Source organism: Phascolarctos cinereus, unplaced genomic scaffold (genome assembly GCF_003287225.1).
Source record: "Phascolarctos cinereus isolate Bilbo 61053 unplaced genomic scaffold, phaCin_HiC Scaffold_5;HRSCAF=322, whole genome shotgun sequence".
Taxonomy (NCBI): Eukaryota; Metazoa; Chordata; class Mammalia; order Diprotodontia; family Phascolarctidae; genus Phascolarctos; species Phascolarctos cinereus.
Genome location: NW_027555958.1, coordinates 443,836,123 through 443,853,798, shown reverse-complemented (window position 1 = coordinate 443,853,798; position 17,676 = coordinate 443,836,123). Strand labels below are relative to the sequence as shown.

Sequence of the window (17,676 nt, the reverse complement as noted above, 5' to 3'; positions counted from 1 at the left end):
GAAGAGAAGGCAGACCATGGGAAGGGGTATTTAGAATGCATGCCATCTTGGGGTGGGAGGAAGGGGGAGAAATTTGGAACTCAAAAACTTGTGGAAGTGAATATTGAAAACTAAAAATAAATAAATTTAAAAAAAACAAACAAAAAATAAAACAAGCTATATACAGGATAAATAGAAAACAATTAAAAGAGGGATGACACTAGAATTAAGGGGGATTGGGATTCATCCAGGGCAGCTAGATGGTACACTGGATAGAGTATTGGGTCTGGGATCAGGAAGACTCATCTTCCTGATTTCAAATCTGACCTCAGACACTTACTAGCTGTGTGATCCTGGGGAAGTCACTTCACCCTGTTTGCCTCAGTTTCCTCATCTGTAAAATGAGATAGAAAAGAAAATGGCAAGCCACTCCAGCATCTCTGTAAAGAAAACCCCAAATGGGCTCATGAAGAGTTGGACATGACTGAAACAACTCAAGACCGACTCCAACAAGGGATTCATCCATCTGCCCATCTTTATTTTTCAAAATTCAGCAAGCTTCTTTTATAATTATGAGAACACAGGGAGGATCTGTGATTTCAACAGGGTGGGGAGCTCCTAACATGGGGATTCCTTTCACCACCAGCAGATTGTAACCGATTCTTAAGCTTTTTTTCCCCGCATCATGGACTCCTTTGGCAGTCTGGTGAAACTTTGAACCCCTTCTCAGAATAATGTTTTTAATTGCATAAAATAAAAAGGATTCATCAGTCCATAAGCATTTGTTAAATGCTTGCTGTGTGCTAGACACTGTAATAAGCATTAGGAACATAGTCAAAGGGCATTTGCTCACCAAGAGCTAACATTTCAGTGAGCGAAGAGTACACATGAAAGGAAGCTGGATAGCTGGGGGGTGGGGGGGAGATGAGGGGCAGGTACCCGCCCATGCTGGGGACATAGTAGAGGAAGGGAATGAATGTGGCCGATCTGGGCTCTTTCCTTAAAATGTAGATTTTGTGAGGACCCGACCAATTAGAGGGAGGAACAGCCGGGGGGAGTGCGGTCTTCCAGGGTGTGAGAGAGCTACAGGGATGGAGTGAAGGGAAAGAAGACGCAGTGGCACTATGGTGATAGAGGTCAGATGTGGAGTCTGGAGAAGAATGAAGAAGTGAACCGTTGCAAAGGGAACCAATTATATTCAAATACAGTTATAAAAAATATTAGTTCATGAACCCAAAGTTAAGAAGTCTTGCCTTAGTAGACGTTGCTAGGGTAGGATTTGAACTCAGGTCTTTTTGACCCCAAGCCTTGTACTATATTCACTATGTTGGTACTTCCTCTATCTTTTCTTAGTAAAATGTGAGGGCAGAGGCTGTCTCACTTTTGCATCCCCAGCACCCAGCTGAGTGCCTGACACATAGGAAATCCTCAATAACTGTTAATTATCATTATCAATAACATATTTTATATTAATCAACCAGTGACATTGGTCATATTATGGTTCCCTGTTCAAAGAAGTCAATCAGTAAATGTTTGTTAAATTGATTATCATGTGGTTGATGAATCATATTTTTATTATACTGTTATGGAAATGTTTGTTTTATTCTGTAAATTAAAAATAAAATAAATGGAAGAAAAAAGAAAATTCAGGTCTTTGGTTACTGCATGGTCCCCAAGTCTTTTGGCTCCTGACTTAGCTCTTGAGTATGTATAGGAAAGGAAGAGTTCAGACTTATCAATTCCTTTTGCCAGCTGTCGATAGATATGGAAAGGTTTGAGGGAGGTGCTTAGCTCTGCCGAAGAACATGAGTGTTGGGGGTTGTGGGGAGGTTTCTTTTATCCCCTACTAGGCCAGTCCCTTTGCTAGGGCTAACACGTGAAAGTGAGATCATCTTAAAGAGTTAGCAATTTGAGCGGAAGCCAGATTGATTGAATGGCAGCTGGTAAAAGGTCCTCCCAGAATGCCCGAGTGCCTGTCCATTTCATTATCTATCTAAGCCGGTTCATAATTATCTCAGAACGACAGAAACTCACAGTCCAGCCATTCCTTTAGTGTCTCCACCAAGGTTGGGCTCTGAATTAGACCCTCAGCTTACTTTTCTCTTGCAAACCTTGACTCATAGCAGGGAGGAGGGAATAAGCTGGGGTTTCCCCTCATTTGTTCTGATGCTCTTGGGCCTGACTTGGAGCAAAGCAGGCACAACCCCAGCATGGGAAGGGCTCCCTTGAATAACGGAGGAATTACAGCAACTTCTCAGTGTTGACCCTCTAAAATACTCATTTGTTAGAAAAAGCAAAGGAAGCATTCCAGAGACCCCATGGAGCCCTTCTCAGAATGAATCACATAAAATAAAATACCTAAAATTACAGAGGAAACCAATCATATTGAAATACAGTTCTATCTATCTATCTATCTATCTATCTATCTATCTATCTATCTATCTCTATCTAAACAAGAAGATGGTCATGGGCTCCCTGGTTAAGAACCTTAATTTATTTATTTACGTATTATTTTTTGAGATGCCCATCTTCTTATCTAGTTGTAGCTGGAAGCCACTTAAGGACCCAGTCCCACTGCTGAATTAGCAGTGGAGGTTTGATGGACTTTATTTTCTGACCTGGGCCGGTTTGCCTCTTCTTGGGCAGCCTAGTCCTCTCCCTGCCCCAGAAGGGTGAGGTAACTCACCATTTTGGTGTTAGGTTTAGTGTGGACACCAATTGGATAGATCCAGTCCTACTGTGGCTCAGAAGTCCTGATCTCAATAGCTCCACCCGCCTCAGCCATCCCAGGAGCAGGGATTGCACACATGGGCTCCTATGCTTGGCCATCTTAAGCTTTTTTTTTTTTTATAAGGCAATTGGGGTTAAGTGACTTGCCCAGGGTCACACAGCTACTTAAGAGATAATTTTTATTGCTTGTGTTTACATCACTTGCATTTTCCAATGGATTCCTCTGTGTTCCTTCCTCCCTTATAACCAAGCCAAAAAAAGAAATGAGTCAGCATCATGCTACATAGCATTTATTTGGGGCTTCAAGTAAAGTGTTTTCCAAGGTTATGTCATTTGACAAATATGATATCAAAATATCAATATGTAATATTTTAAAAGCCCGACAACGGATGCAGTGTTCCGTAGACGCCCACATCTTTAAAGAAGAGGGAGGAGATTAAGTGTTTCTAAGATATCACTTGCGTATCATGGCATCGCCTGATGTTGTGGTCCTCTTCGACAACAAGATAGAGGAATTATCCTATGAGAAAAGCACTCTTCAGCTGCTTTTCCCTGAAGGAAAGAAGTCAGGTTTGTAACCTTGCCCTCCTGCCTTGGCGTGCAATCAGTGAGTTTGCTGGAGGACCTAAGACGGAGGCAGTACCACTGAAGAGGGACCTTGTGTGCTGACGACCATGTCCTGCCTTTGTGAACTGTGGATTTACCGTCCCATCGAGGGAAATAAATCACCTTCCGGAAGAGTTTTATGTTCAGCTGCCACACAGACCCTATGTACTCTCTGCCAGGGGAGCAAGCTTCTGGGCACAGCCTTAAGTGGGACTGAATTGTCTCGTTTCCTCTGAGCTTTTGATTTCCTTACAGGTCAAAGGGTTATTTTTAGCCATGAAGTCCACAAGGGGCAGAACGAGGCAGGGCTTTGTTTGGGTAGATAGTGAGTAGGTGAGACTCCCTGAGAACCTTGACCTTGTAAAGAGAGACCCCTGAATGTGGAGTAACGTCTGTCCTTGTTAGCAGCAGCTAACATTGACCAGGCTGCTGGAGACTGCATTGTTGACTCCGGGGGAAGAGAGGAAAGTCAGCACAGGGAAAATTCTTTTGGTTCCTGGCTTGTGGATCCACATTGAGTGGATGGAGTGGTGAACGTGGCGTCAGGAAGACCTGGCTTCGAAACTAGCCTCTGGCCATTGCTAGATGTGGCTGCTCATCTTTCGTGAGCCTTTCTTTCCTCATCTGTAAAATGCGGATGGTAGTAATAATGCCTACTTCACAAGGTTGTTATATAAAATACTTTGCAAATGTTAGAGGGCCTGCACACATACAGCTTGTTTTTGCTATGGAGAGACAAATTATCTGGCCTGGCAGTTTGGAAAAAAGAAATTCGTTCTCCTTGGTGGTCATTTGGCCCATGCATTCAGACAGGGAGCGGAACTGGCCCTGGTAAAATGAGCAAATTAAAAACCAGCCAACCTTAAAACTCATTTCAGAAAGGTAAGCGAGTCTGAACAAAGCCTGGTGATGAAGGCATGCTCCCAGCCAGGAGGTGTCTTCTGGCAGGATCTGAAGCCAAGTTTTTCCGACTCCCAACTTCAGCGCTCCAGCCACCGAGATATGGATGCAACAAGTCAGGAATTGAGAGAATTTTCCCTTTATTAACTTTCTTCTCTCTCATGTACATTTCCCTACATCCCCCTAGAACACAAAGGACATCCCACTTGTATCTTTGCCTGTAATTATATCTGTGAATGCCGCTTCTCACTGCATCGCCCGGCCTTCCTGTATCCGTCCCCAAACGTGTATGATATATAGGCAGAGTGACGGCGTTAACGGTCCTCACAGTCTGCAGGGAGCGTAAGCATTTCATCATGCTCGTGTGTGGAGTATAAAATGGGAAAAGTTGAAAACACCAGGCCAGCGATTGGCCAAGTGGGGCTGCTAAATTCCTGCGTCAGGCCACAGTCTTCTGGAGGGAGACGAGAAAATGAGGCTGTATATGCATGGTCAGCCTGTCTTTGTTTCTCAGCTCAGCGTTTTTTTTGGTGCTATTATAAATGTTCACTCATAAATGCTTGCTCAGCACCCCTTCCCTTCTCTGCCCCCCACTTACATGCACAAATTTTAAATGAAAAAAAGGGAAATGATCCAATTTGAAGTCTTTTTAAGGACTAAAAGTAAAAAATATTGGTTGTAATAGCCAGGATTGTGATGATGCTTCCAGTAAAACCTGAGCTTATGTTTAATTTAGGGAGTGATTTGCTCTGGGCTTTTTTATGGGCTGGTTGGTGGAAGAACTCACATGTCTATTTTCCTCCTACTTAAATGTGGATATATAGTTAGATTTCTTTAGTCCTGAGAGATGCTTCTCTTGGTCCTTCTATCCCTGGAGTTGTTGCCATAGGCTCAAAGATTTAGAGATAGGTGGGCCCTTACACCATCTCTTTTCTTCTGGCCCCCTCACTCATTTTACAGATGAGGAAACTGAGGCAAACAGGGTTAAGTGACTTGCCCAGGGTCACACAGCTGATGAGTGTCTGAGGCGAGATTTGAACTCAGGAAGATGAGACTTCTTGTCTTCAGGTCTGGTACTCTATCCTCTTCACTGCTTAGCTGCTCCTTAGAGTGCTGAACCTAGAGTCAAAAAAGACCTGAATTCAAATCCATCCTTAAATACTGAGTGACCCTGAACAAGTCACTTAACCTCTGTCTACCTCAGTTTCCTCCTCTGAAAGAAATATAGAGATCATGATATCTGTAACATGTAAGGATCCTGTAAGGGCCGATTGAGATAATGTACATGAAAATGCTTTTGTAAACCCTCACGTGCGAGCCATCACACTTGCTGATATTTTGTGTGGTGAGTGTTATAGGCTTTACAATACCCTGACTGAGAAGGGAAGACTGTTTCATGCTCAGCTTGTTTTCCTAATGCTTACATGTCCTGAGTCAAGGCCGAGCTTTGTTTGGGACCTCTTCCAAAGAACATTGGCTTTCTGATTGGAAATAATCAGGGCTTGCCTTTGACCTTCCAAACATTCATGCCCTCGCTGGACTGTGCAGGGCCAGCACTGGCTGTCCACGGTCAGTTTAGAAACGTTGTCCACAGGGACCTGGTTACAATGGCTAACAGCAGGGGTAAGGATATTACTATAGTAACTTGTGCACCGTTTATATCCTTTTCTCTCCAGCCAATCTAGAGGAGAATTTAAAAAGGCAATGCTGGAAAAGAAGATTTTTTTGTGATTCGTATTTGTCTGAGCCTTTGTTGATGGCTAAGGTCTTGGTTTTTTTTTTATGACTTCTGACCTTCTTTTGAAGCGGGGGTGAGGAATCTCACTTACGGTGGTGTACCAGTTTTAAATTCCATCGTGGAAGCTTTCAAATCCGGGCCTGAAGAATGCACTGAGTTCTTTAAGATGATTTGTTTGTTGAGACTCTGTCAGCTGCCTGGGGATATGTGTTCATTAACATGCTATTTCATGCTAACTGCCCCAACCCTTCATGCATGCCTGCAGTTCATTTATGCTGTGAGTTGCTGGCCTTTGTGAATGAAGTCCGAGGCTGAGGTGCTAGAGTTAAAAAAGACAGTTTATAGAAGGAGTAGATGAATGATCAGAGTTGGGGAGCTTCCTGGAGAAGGCTAGTTTCAGACTTTGCAGAGAGAGTGCTGGGGTTGGAGTCCAGAAAACCCAGATGGGTGCAACTCCTACCCCAGATATTTATATGGCCTTTATGACCAAGTCACTTCAGTTTGCTCAGCCTCGGTTTCCTCATCTGTAAAATGGACAGTACCTTCATGGAGTGTCTACCTCCACCGAGCTGTTGTTAGGGTGAAAACAAAGTAATGCCGAGTCAAGTCAACAAGCAATTACCTAGTACTTACTGTGTGGCACGCATCATGGATTGATGTTTTTTTTAAGAACTAAAAACAAAGAATTTGAAACGGCAGCCAATCCATGGAAGACAAGGAAAGACCAAAAGATGGTCTCTGTCCTCAAAGGGCTTACAGTCTAATGGAAGACAGCTTGCAAACAGCTATGTACATATGGGATACCCATGGGGTAAATTGGGGATTATCTCAGACAAAGGCTCTTCTGACATCAAGGAGGACCAGGAAGTAAAGACTTCTTGTTGACAGTGAGGTTAAGGGAGGCCCAAAGCATGTTTGTAAAGTACTTTGTTGACTTTTGTGAACCCACTGTCATTATTATTGTCAGACAAAGCCTTGAGGATGGATGCCAAAGCATGGCGGATATGAGACCTGACAAATCCTTAAAAATGTTCTGAATACTTAGCTGCCAGTGCACGACCCTGCGTCATCAGCTGATCAATACAAATTGATTAAAGACTTCCTATTGCCAGGCTCTGTGTCAGGCTCCAAGGGCATAAGTACCAAGGATGACAGCATCTCCCCAGTGCTCAGGGAGATCACTTTCTAATGGGGTGACCAGGAGACCATATTTAAATATATAATTAACAAATACAAAGAGAATAAATACAAAGCAGTTATTACCCCATTTGGTCTTTATAACAAACCTATGAATGCGAGTCTGTTAGCCCTTTTTTGCAGCTGAGGAAACTGAGGCTCAGAGATTAAGTGCCAGCAAGTCTCAGAAGTGAAATGTGAGCCCTAGTCTCTTCTGATTTCAGTCTAGGGGGCAGGGTGACTGGAGCATTGGACATTGGAGTCAGGAAAAGCTGAGTTCAAATCTTGCCTCAAACACTCACTAGCTTTGTGACTCTGGGTAAATCATCAAGTTCTTTTGCCCTCAGTTTTCTCATCTGTAAGATGGAATGATGATAGCACCTCCCTCCTAGGGTTGTTGAAAGGGTAAAATGAGGTGATGGGAACAAATGTTGTTGTTGTTGTTTTTGTTATTATTACCACTGTTGCCACCTTACACGGCCTCTAAGACATCTTCGAGGCCAACGGGTTCATTGGTTTAGTTTTCCCCGTCCTGTTGTTGTTCATCCTTCATTTTCCAAGAGGACCAAGGACATCATGGGTGATGTCTTGACTCGCTGATAAATTAGATTTCAGAACTGCATGAAGTTGTTGGCCTCAGTCTCTCTTACAGAGTCATTGAAGTCCAGTGGTTAGACAAATGTCCTCATCTTATATCTCGGTAGACAGCTTTTGAGAGATGATATAGCTGAGAAATTTGTCGCCTTGCAGTTGACATGGTAATGAGTCTTGCTGCACTTGGCCGGGCTGGTCCTTGGATGACGGAAGCACAATTTCTTGCCAGGATCGTTCTTGAAGCCTTTCCAGCTTGGGAGGGTCTGCCATGGTTTGTACCCTGCTTGTAAAGCCTTTGAGAACCCAGGGTCACCTCCGAGCCATGAGGCATCAGAGCAGGACTTGGGTGTATTGGGCTTATAAAATACTTTGAAATAATCTCAGTTGGATCCTTGTGTCATAAACCATTTGGTACAAGAATACCCATTACATGTAGAGATGTTGAGAAAAGCCTGATAATAAAATAGTCCAGCTTCTCTCTTAACCGAAAACATTAAAATAACAATCAAAATGTCTTTAAGGCAACTCCCTTGGCCATCTCTACTAAGTCTTAGACATCTGTAATCTGCTTTGGTGGAAGGAATTCCAGTAATGGGAGTTCCTTATGCTGATAAAATCACAGATCCTTTGCTTCTAATGTGTAATTAAAAGCAAACTCCATCCCCATTGTATGGAGGTCTTAAAAGTACACATAGGAATACAGATATCTTAATATTTCACTCATACATTGATGTAATTTCATCTCGGGCAATTCAGGTCATTTTTCTGTTCCTCAGTTTCCTCACCTGTAATTTAACAAGGTTGAATGAGATGAGCTCTAAGGCTCCTTCCACCTCTAATCCTGAGATTGATCATTCTTGTCTTGACTACTGAAATTCAGTTTATTAACTTCCATTTCAATGACATAGATCCTTTACAGATAGAGTTATTTTATGGATAGAGTTATTTGTTATGGATAGAGTATGGATAGAATCTTCTTCCCATTAGAATGTGAGCTCCTTGAAGGCAAAGATGATGTTTTTGCTGTTTTTTGTATCCCAGTACTGGGTGCCTAATAATCACTTAATAAATGATTGTTTCCTGACTGACTTTCAGCTAAACAAACATTTATTTTAACTTCTGTATAATGGGCACAATGCTGGCTGCTGGGGATATATAAATGAGAATAAGACAATCCCTGCCCTCAAGGAGCTTACATTCTACTGGGGGCAAACAATATGTAGACAGATGAGTAAGTACAACATATATACAAAATAGCATCCAAAATAAAAATTAAGTGGAGGGTAGGGAGAGGAGATGAATGGTGAGGGAATCAGGATGGCCCATTGCCCTAAAACAAATGATTTATTTTTTTTGTTGTTGTCATTTGTAAATCATGTCTGAGTCTTTGTGACCCCATTTGGGGTTTTATTGGCAAAGACACTGGAGTGGTTTGCCATGTCTTTCTCTAGCTCATTGTACAGATGAGGAAACTGAGGCAAAGAGGGTGAAGTGACTTGCCCAAGGTCACACAGGAAGAAGAGTCTTCCTGACATCAGGCCTGGAGCTCTATCTACTACACCACCACCTAGCTGCCCTAATGATTTCTTAGATGTGATCATATTAAGGTATATCCAACATGGTTTAGTGGTTCCAAAAACCACAGGGCTGTATTAGCACATTGTCTGCTGTCTGTCCCTTTCATCTTTGGTTGGAATTAAGCAAAAACAAAAAGGTTCCATCCCGATCTTTGGATCAGCGCAGTCTGTAGAGAAGACGTATTGTTATTATTACTTTGCATTGACGCGTTCACTTGGGCTTGGCAGGGCAGTTAGCAATCGGTGGATAGAGAAGGAAGGACAGCAGGGCCCATAAAGATCAGGGGAAAACGACTAGAGAATTCACGCTTATTTTGCTACCCGTGGTTAAATGTTTTCTCAAAGACAAACCCGAGGTTTAAAGTATTATCAAGATGTGGGCTTTGGCCTTGGGTGGTTGACTGATAGGAATTCAGCCTTGAGCTGAACTTTGAAAATAGGTTATTTTCTTTGCCTTTTATTTAATTCCTAAGCAACCAATCTGTTGTCATTTGTTGACCTATTTTCTCGGCCTACACTCCTCTTGCTCTCTCCCTGAGATGCTGTTTGTTCTGGCTCTTGGGGTATCTGTGTTCAGAAGAGCATGGGTGTGCCTCGGCTTTGGGGGATCCAGTCCTACTGATTGACACATTTCACAAGTTTAAGTACTGTAAGGGATGAGTTATCTCACTAGGGCCACTGGATCAGAGTAACGGGGGAAAAAAGAGAAAATCTACCACCTGTGATGTAGAGTGGGAAGAAGGATGCACCTGGAGTTAGCACCTGGGTTCAAACCTCGACTCTGCTAGTTACTGCCAGTGTCACCTGGGCAAGTTATTTCTCCTCGTGGTGCCTCAGTTTCCCCATATGTAAAAGGAGGAGGTTGAGCTGGATGGCCTCAGTTCCCCCACCTATAAAATGAAGAAGTTGGACTCGATGACTCCTAATGGCTGTTCCTACTCTAAATCTACAACCCTGTAAGAAGCTCTGAATCATGGAGAAATCATAAAGGCTCTGAGCCTCAGTTTCCTCACGGGTATAAGGGGAATAATAACTCTTGCCCTACTTGTAAAAGGAGATTCGATGTATGCAGAGTGCTTTGCAGACTTAAATATCAGTTATCCTCCTTTTCCTCATTATAACCCCTACTAAACTAATTACAAGATTGTTAAGGGGAAGGCCTAGGTAAAAGTGAGCTGCTCTTCATGAAATAATGGAATTGGAAAGGCACTAAGACATTGAACTCTGCCCAAGCCCAGAGTGTGGGGGGAACCAGATTAAAAATTTAACAAAATAAATAAAAATATAGTACAACATAGATCATGTTAATTTGTGGCTTTCTAAGTCAGCATATGGCTTGGTTTCTATTTGAATTTGACATGATTGATCCAGTCCATTCTCTTTTAACTTAATTATCAGACCTGGTTTTCCAGGCAGTGCATGCTGGGAATAGAACTTGAGTATTTCCACCACAATCCATTTATTCCCTGGTCTTTGGTCAATATTTACTCTTGTACATAAGGCTTGAATTCTGAAAGATAGCCCTCAGATTCTTCTCTTATGTATTTATTTCTTTAGCTACAATAGGAGCTAACCTAAAGGGGTTCTTTCTATATTACTTATATTAGCTATTACAGTGAGAATATATGTTTGAGTGATTAATCATAACAATAGCTAATGTTTATTTAGCACACTAAGGCTTGCAAAGCACTTTCCATGTGTTAACTCATTTAATTAATGCCTTGGTCTCTTCTTTGGGTTCTTAACTGATGAATTTGTTAAACTAAAAGTTGGTCAATACTGTAAGGTACTTTTTCTTTGGGGAAGCTCAGTGGCGCCATAGTGCACAGAGCACTGGGCCTGGAGTCAGGAAGACCCAAGTTCAAAAGCGACCTTGGACACGTTCTAGCTGTGTGACCCTGGGCAAGTCACTTCACCTAGTTTGCCTCAGTTTCCTTATCTGTAAAATGAGCCGGTGAAGGCAATGGCAAATCAATTCAGTATCTCTGCCAAGAAAACCCCAAATGGCATCATGAAGAGTCAGACGTGACTGAATAACAATGATTTTTTTCTTTTGTTTTGTTCTAAAGCTTTGGTTTCACTGGGGAGTAGGAAACCTTCACCACTGATGGCAGAGCCATAACTCTGCTGTATATAGCTGAGCATCACAATCATAGATTAAGACCTGGAAGGGAACTCAGAGGCCCTCATATCCAAATTGTTCATTTTACAGATTAAAAAACTGAGGAAGGAGAGGTTAAATTACTTATCCAGGGGCACACAACTAGCAAACATGAAGTAGGATTTGAACCCATGTCTTCCTAATTCCAAATCCAGTGCCTTCTCCACCATAACTTTCTGCCTTTGTAGTCTTATAAAGTTGCTTGGGACAATGGAGCCCATGGCCACATAGCCAGTGTGGATCCAAAGTGAGACTTGAACCCGGGTCTCCTGGACTCCATAGCCGGCTCCCCGTCTACTAAACCACACTGCCTTTTGGCAGAGAGTCTGGGGCCGAGGAAACAGAATTTTTCTCTTTTTTCTCCTCATCAGGGTCAGTCTGAGTTTGGGGAGTGGTGACTTTGTTTAGCTGAACGTTGATTTCTCCCAGATCGGCAGGAGAGTGCGGCGATTTGGGGAGACCTTGCTTTTGGACGGTTGGAATCCAGATGCCTGCTTCCTTTTGCCTGCCTAGTTGTTTTATTGGCCGGTTTGGACCTGCCTATTCATTTGGATGTAAAAATAAATAAAGCTCTGTTTTTGGCTCCTTGTAATCATTTTTTTTATATCTTCTAGTATTTCCTCACTTAATTGTTTTTAATATTTCAAAGGTCTATTATGAATGATTTTGAACAACATAATAAAGCATGTGTTGCTGTCCTTTCAGGGCTTCATTCGGTAAGAAGGTATTGTAGGAAATACAAATGTAAAAGCTGGACCAACCCCCTCCCTCCTTGTAACTAGGGTGGGATTATCTCATGGGAGCTGGGCTTGTGTGCCTGTTGGGGGTGTTACTGAAGGTTCTGGAGTTGAGAAAAGTAGGGTTTATTTTTTCCCTTTTGTTTCAATATGCATTTCTACCATAAACTACCCAATATTTCCTGTTCTTGTTTGATTTTTTTAAAAAGTGTACTTCCATTCATTGTTTCCATGTGACTTCCTATCCCTTTTACGGTAAAGAAGGTTAAAATCCACAACAATTTATGGGCTATCTCTGGGGAAAAGGAAGTACATTTCACTGTTGAAAAGCACTTAAAAAAAACCCTAGCTATCTTGATTCAGGGAAATTTTAACAGCTCTGAGGTTAAGTATTTCCTCACCCAACTTGGGGTCCCAATAGGATGATGACTGTGTAAACGTAGAAAAATTGCTTGGATTTCATGTTAGACTTTTGTAAGGAGAGATGTTCAGCTTAGAGCTACGAGGGAATTCTCTGGGATAGAGTCACTGATTGTGGGGTTTTTTTTATTATTATTATAAAATCAACTTCCCAAGTTGAAATTCATCCTTGAGAGCAACCTCCTATTTCCTTTGGTGGCATGGCAAGAATCCATTCATCTGTCACCTGAACAAGATGCTTCATGTGGCAGCTCCATGATGGGGCCCCTCAAAATGGATTCCTGCGCAGGGATGGATACAAACACTTTCCCATCAACAACCTGTGGGAAGTGTTTGAAGGCTAGAGTTAATCCAGAATGTTGAGTCTGAATTCTCCTCTTGCAAAAACTCATGCATGCTAAAAGACTTTAGATTTCCTCAATAGTCAGTCCCATTCAACAGGCATTTATTAAGTACCTGCTGTATACAAGGTATTATGTCAGGTGGTGAAAGAGAAAAATATAGCCAACCATCTTTGCCTTCAAGGGTTTTCTAATAGAGGGTTTAATATTAGTAACTACAATAACAGTGCTGACATTTCTATGACACTTTGAGGTTTGTAGAATAATTTGCAGACAATTGATCAAATGAGATAATGCATGTAAATTACCTTAAATAACCTTAAAGTGCTCTACAGGGTGTCCCAAAAGTCTTAGGGCATTAAAAAAACTTTAATCACTTTAAGCTTTAATAAAACTTTAATATAAAGCTTAAAACTACATCGAGACTTTTGGTAGACCCTGTATAAAAGTTAGCTATTATTATGGCAATTGTGTGAAGTTAGTATACTATAGGTATAAAAATCCCATTTAACTGATGAGAAAACTCAGAATGGTTTATTAAGACTTGCCTATGGTCACATAGCTAGTGGGTGTTGGAGGCTTCACGTTCTGCAGTTCTGTGGGTCCCACGGTAAATAATAAATGTTCACAGTTACTCTGTGTCACCAAGAAGATAAATTATGTTGTATGTTCTGTTTAAGGAAGTGGGGTCGTGTGTAGCAGATTTGAGAAAGTTGGTCATCAAAAGTAGATCAGATGAGTTCAGCATTTCATAGGGCAAGCTTCAGGTTGTAGGGAACATCTCATTTCCTGTCCATTTGGCACAGATGTGGTGTTATTATACAAGGTGTGAGCCCACATTGGACTCATGTGAGTAAAGGTGTGGAGGAAGGAATTGACAAAGTGACACATTCACTGTTTTTAAGTCATGGGTCCTGCAGAGCTTTGGTGTGTTTTCTATGATGGGCCCTGAAACATGGACCTTTTTTGTATGCAGAAAATGGGCTTATTTTGTTCTAGGCTTCTTCCTTTTGAAATATGTGTGCTGGTTGGTTTCTGCTAGAAAAGGTAAGTTCCTTCTGCTAGCCAGGTTTCTCGAATCTCATTTGGGAGGAAAAAGGGAGAAACTAGTTGGTCCAAAGTGGAAAATTACTGGGAGAAAGTCCTTTCCAAAGTAACCACATGAGGTTGTTTCTTGCTCACAAAGGCCAGAAAAACAGAAATGACTTTGCTGAGAAGTAAGTGAAGGGACAGCCTTTTTAAAAAGTTGGGCTTTGAAACATTGGACAGCACATCTGTTTTGAAAGGTGTCTTTGTCTTATAGATACAGATGTTTGTTTTTCACTGCTTGACCACATTGCATACCTCTGGCCAGCGCCAGACCTTAGCAGATGTTGCATTGAACAGGTCTCATTCAGTCCATTTTTATTGGGGGGGGAACCCTATTGAGATTAAGCTGATTAAACAACATTTACAGCAATTATTTTCTTTTTACTAAATTCTCAGTAATTTCCCATGGGGGTGGGGGAGAGTTTCTTTTATATAGTGTGATAGAAGCAGATTATTTTTTATAAATATAGTATGATTGAGTTAATTAACCGCTTACTTTACCTTTCGTAAAGCTGCTGTCCTTTAGAACACAGAATTTCCTAAGTAGACTTAAAGATGAAGAGAAAGAACTGATAAATAGATGTATAGAATAATTTAATGCATATATGCCTACTTGTTTTTAATGGTAGCCATCTCTAGGGTGGGGGGAGGAAAGGGAAGAAAAAACAAAAAAGAGAAAGTTACATGATAAATATGCTGTGTATTTGGAGGGAGTAGCAAGTCATATATGGTAGATTTGCAGTTTCATGTGCAACCACCTTTTTATTGTGCTATGTTATGGAAATAATTGTTTTGTTCTGTGAATTAAAAATAAAATAAATTTTACAAAAAGATGAAGTAAGTTGGAATTTGAATTTTCAGTGAGTTATTTCAGAGGAGAGAAGCAGTGTGCTGCTGCCCCTAACACATACTAGTTGTGTGGCCATAGACAAGTAAGTCATTTAACTGTTTAACCCTGACAACTGTAAGTTACAGAAGAGTTGCTGATCAACATTGATGGAGGGAGTTTCCATATTAGAAGTTCTGCATATGCTGATCTGGACTATTCTGTGGTACATATTGAAAAACTGAATTTGTGAAGTCTCTCATACACTTTGTTACATTCTGTACTATCAAAATGGCTTCTGGCTTCATGCATCAAATGTTGGCATATAAATCGGTAGTTTAAAAATGGAAACATCTGTAATCTCATGAAAAGACTTCCCACCTGTCCATAAGGCCTAGAGCTCTGAATGCAAAGAGTGTGGAAGACATGACCTCTTTGGTTGGACTCAGATGTTTCTATGAGTGGGATTCATCAGGACCAAAGGCCTCTGGAGGACCTGATTCATTAATAGTTGGGTCTTCAGAACCCGAAGATTCAATAAAGGCTGTTTTGAAAATGTGAAAGGGATTTTGAGGATGGGATGTGCTAAGGGAAAACGATGAAGTGGGTTGGAAGAGGGTTTTTTAAAAAAATTAGCCTGGAGGTAAAAAAAACAACAACCACCCAGATTTGTTAAGCTGTGAAAACACTCCTCGAGAAGTATCAGAACCTAAGGCTTCAATTCAGTTCAGTTCAACTAACATTTAGCCAATTCCTAGTCTTTGCCAGGCACTGTACTGGGCACAGCAGATACAGAGACTAAGAGGAAAGAGGCCCTACCTTCTAGGTGTGTGCATTCTATTGAGGGTAGAGGGAAAAATTACATTTCAAGATAAGTAAATATAGCACATTTACAAAGCAAATCTAAAGCAATTTCTTGAAGGAGGGTAGGAAGAACATTGGTTATTAATAGCAAGAAAGGCTTTGTGTTCAGAGGTGAAGCCTGACTTTAACCCTTGAAGGGGGCTAGAGATTCCAGGAGACGGAAGGGAGGAGGTAGAGCATTCCAGGCTTGGGGACCGTCTCTATGAGTTGGTACTCCGTGGGATGGAGTACTCGGGAGATGTGAGTCCTAATCCAGCTTAATTTATTATCTGTGTGTCCAGTAGGCAAGTCAATTAATTTCCCTCCTCATCTGTAAATTGAGAGTAACAGGACCTACCTCACAGAGCTATACTGAGGTTCAAACAAGATAAAATGGATAAAATGCTTTATAAAGTCTTCAGGAGCTAGGGAAATTTAGCCATTACTATTAATGGCTGTATGTTGAGAGTTGCTGCTACTACATAGCCTTGGTTAACTTTGGGTTTCAGAGCAGGTGCTCATAAACCTTGGTAGGGAGTCCCCTATACCAATAGAATCTTCATGAGTAAGCAATCCAACAAAAACCCAGTCTCTGCCATGAACTTGGCTTCTTTCTTGGGCTTAGAATAAGGTGCGAGGAGGTATAGTAAGAGGAGGAACAGAGTGAGGTTAGTGAGCACACAGTTTTGATTCTCTTCTTCTGTCATAAGTAGAACAGATTAGCAAATTTCTCTTTGATGGTTTCATAAGAAAAAAAAAATCCACCCCTTTGCCTGAGGAGCTATTAACATTGTAGGCAGCGTAGCCCTTCTAGCCAAGGTGGAGGAGTCAACGCACCTTGTCATCAGGGAATTTATCATGTTAAAAAATGTGTCACCAAACAGTGCAAGATTATAGCCGCCTGTTCTCTGTGCTGTTTCTTTGGCAACAGAACTGAACTGAGATAAATCCGGATGGCTGACCTTTGTGTTCAGACACGGCAGATGTAGAGCTCTGAGCAAGGGATTTTAGCGCAGATTAACTAGTGAAGTCCAACCATCCCTACTCCAAGACCAGGACTCCATTCCCAGCATCACCTTTGTGTGTGTGTGTGTGTGTGTGTGTGGCAGTTGGGGTTAAGTGACTTGCCCAGAGTCACACAGCTATGAAGTATTATGTGTTTGAGGGCAGATTTGAACTCAGGTCCTCCTGACTCAGCATCACCCTTAATAAAATCTCACAATGAAAGTTAACCAAGCCCAGCTTTAATCTTTAATGCAATATTTAATGATTTAATTAATAACAATCTATTTAATTTTATAATATTAATATTTAATTTTATATAATTTTTATTGTGCCATGAAGGGTAAATATTTGGCAAGAATGATATATGGCTTTTATATAACTGAACTTTTTTTCTGCATTTTTTCTCTCATTTCGTCAGTTCTCGAGTTTTTTTCTTTTTAAAAAATACTTTACTTTTCCCAATTACACGTTAAGACAAGTTCTTGAGTTTTTAAAAAATAGATTTTTAAAATTAATTTTGTTAACTAGTTTAATAAACAATTAAATTTGTTAATTTAGTGTTGTTTATTTTGTTATATAATCAATATGTTTAATTAGCATGATTGTCAGCAGTCCTTGATAAAGTTCTCCAATAGCCATGGGTCCTATATTCTTACCTTCCCCTTGACATCACCCCTATCCTGGTCTTGGGTTCCCAGTTATTCCTCAGCTACCATCTCTCCTCTTCACCAGCCTGAGTCTGAAGGGTCATTGAGCAATTTGGCCACTCCCAGATTTTTGACTCCAGATTCACTGTCACTGAAATAGTGGCCTCTCCAATATCACGTGCTTTCCCTGTTTTGATAGAGGCAGGAAGTTGGACAACGTGAGGACTTGAAATAGTTTGTTAGTGTTGAGGGCATCAAAGAGAGGAAAAGTTCACATAGAAAGGGAAACTCAGACTTCTTAGGATCC

At 41.2% G+C, this 17,676-nt stretch overlaps 1 protein-coding gene and 1 long non-coding RNA gene across 3 annotated transcripts in view; one reads left to right on the top strand and one right to left on the bottom strand.

Moving 5' to 3' along the window:
* Positions 1-17,676, top strand: part of TGFBR3 (transforming growth factor beta receptor 3) — a 239,881-nt gene that overhangs the window by 59,148 nt on the left and 163,057 nt on the right. The window contains exon 1 of one of the 2 annotated variants that reach the window (XM_020975374.2): positions 13,624-14,006. The exons of the other annotated variant lie outside the window; for it this stretch is intronic. Within the exon in view, the coding sequence (XP_020831033.1) occupies positions 13,898-14,006 (109 nt within the window). The 5' untranslated portion in view covers positions 13,624-13,897. Of the gene's footprint in view, positions 1-13,623; positions 14,007-17,676 lie in introns of those variants that run through there. 2 annotated transcript variants of the gene reach the window in all.
* Positions 12,719-17,495, bottom strand: LOC110200186 (uncharacterized). Its single transcript, XR_002322185.2, has 2 exons — positions 17,379-17,495; positions 12,719-12,938 (listed from the first exon to the last, which is right to left on the bottom strand). It is a non-coding gene; the product is annotated as an uncharacterized LOC110200186 (long non-coding RNA).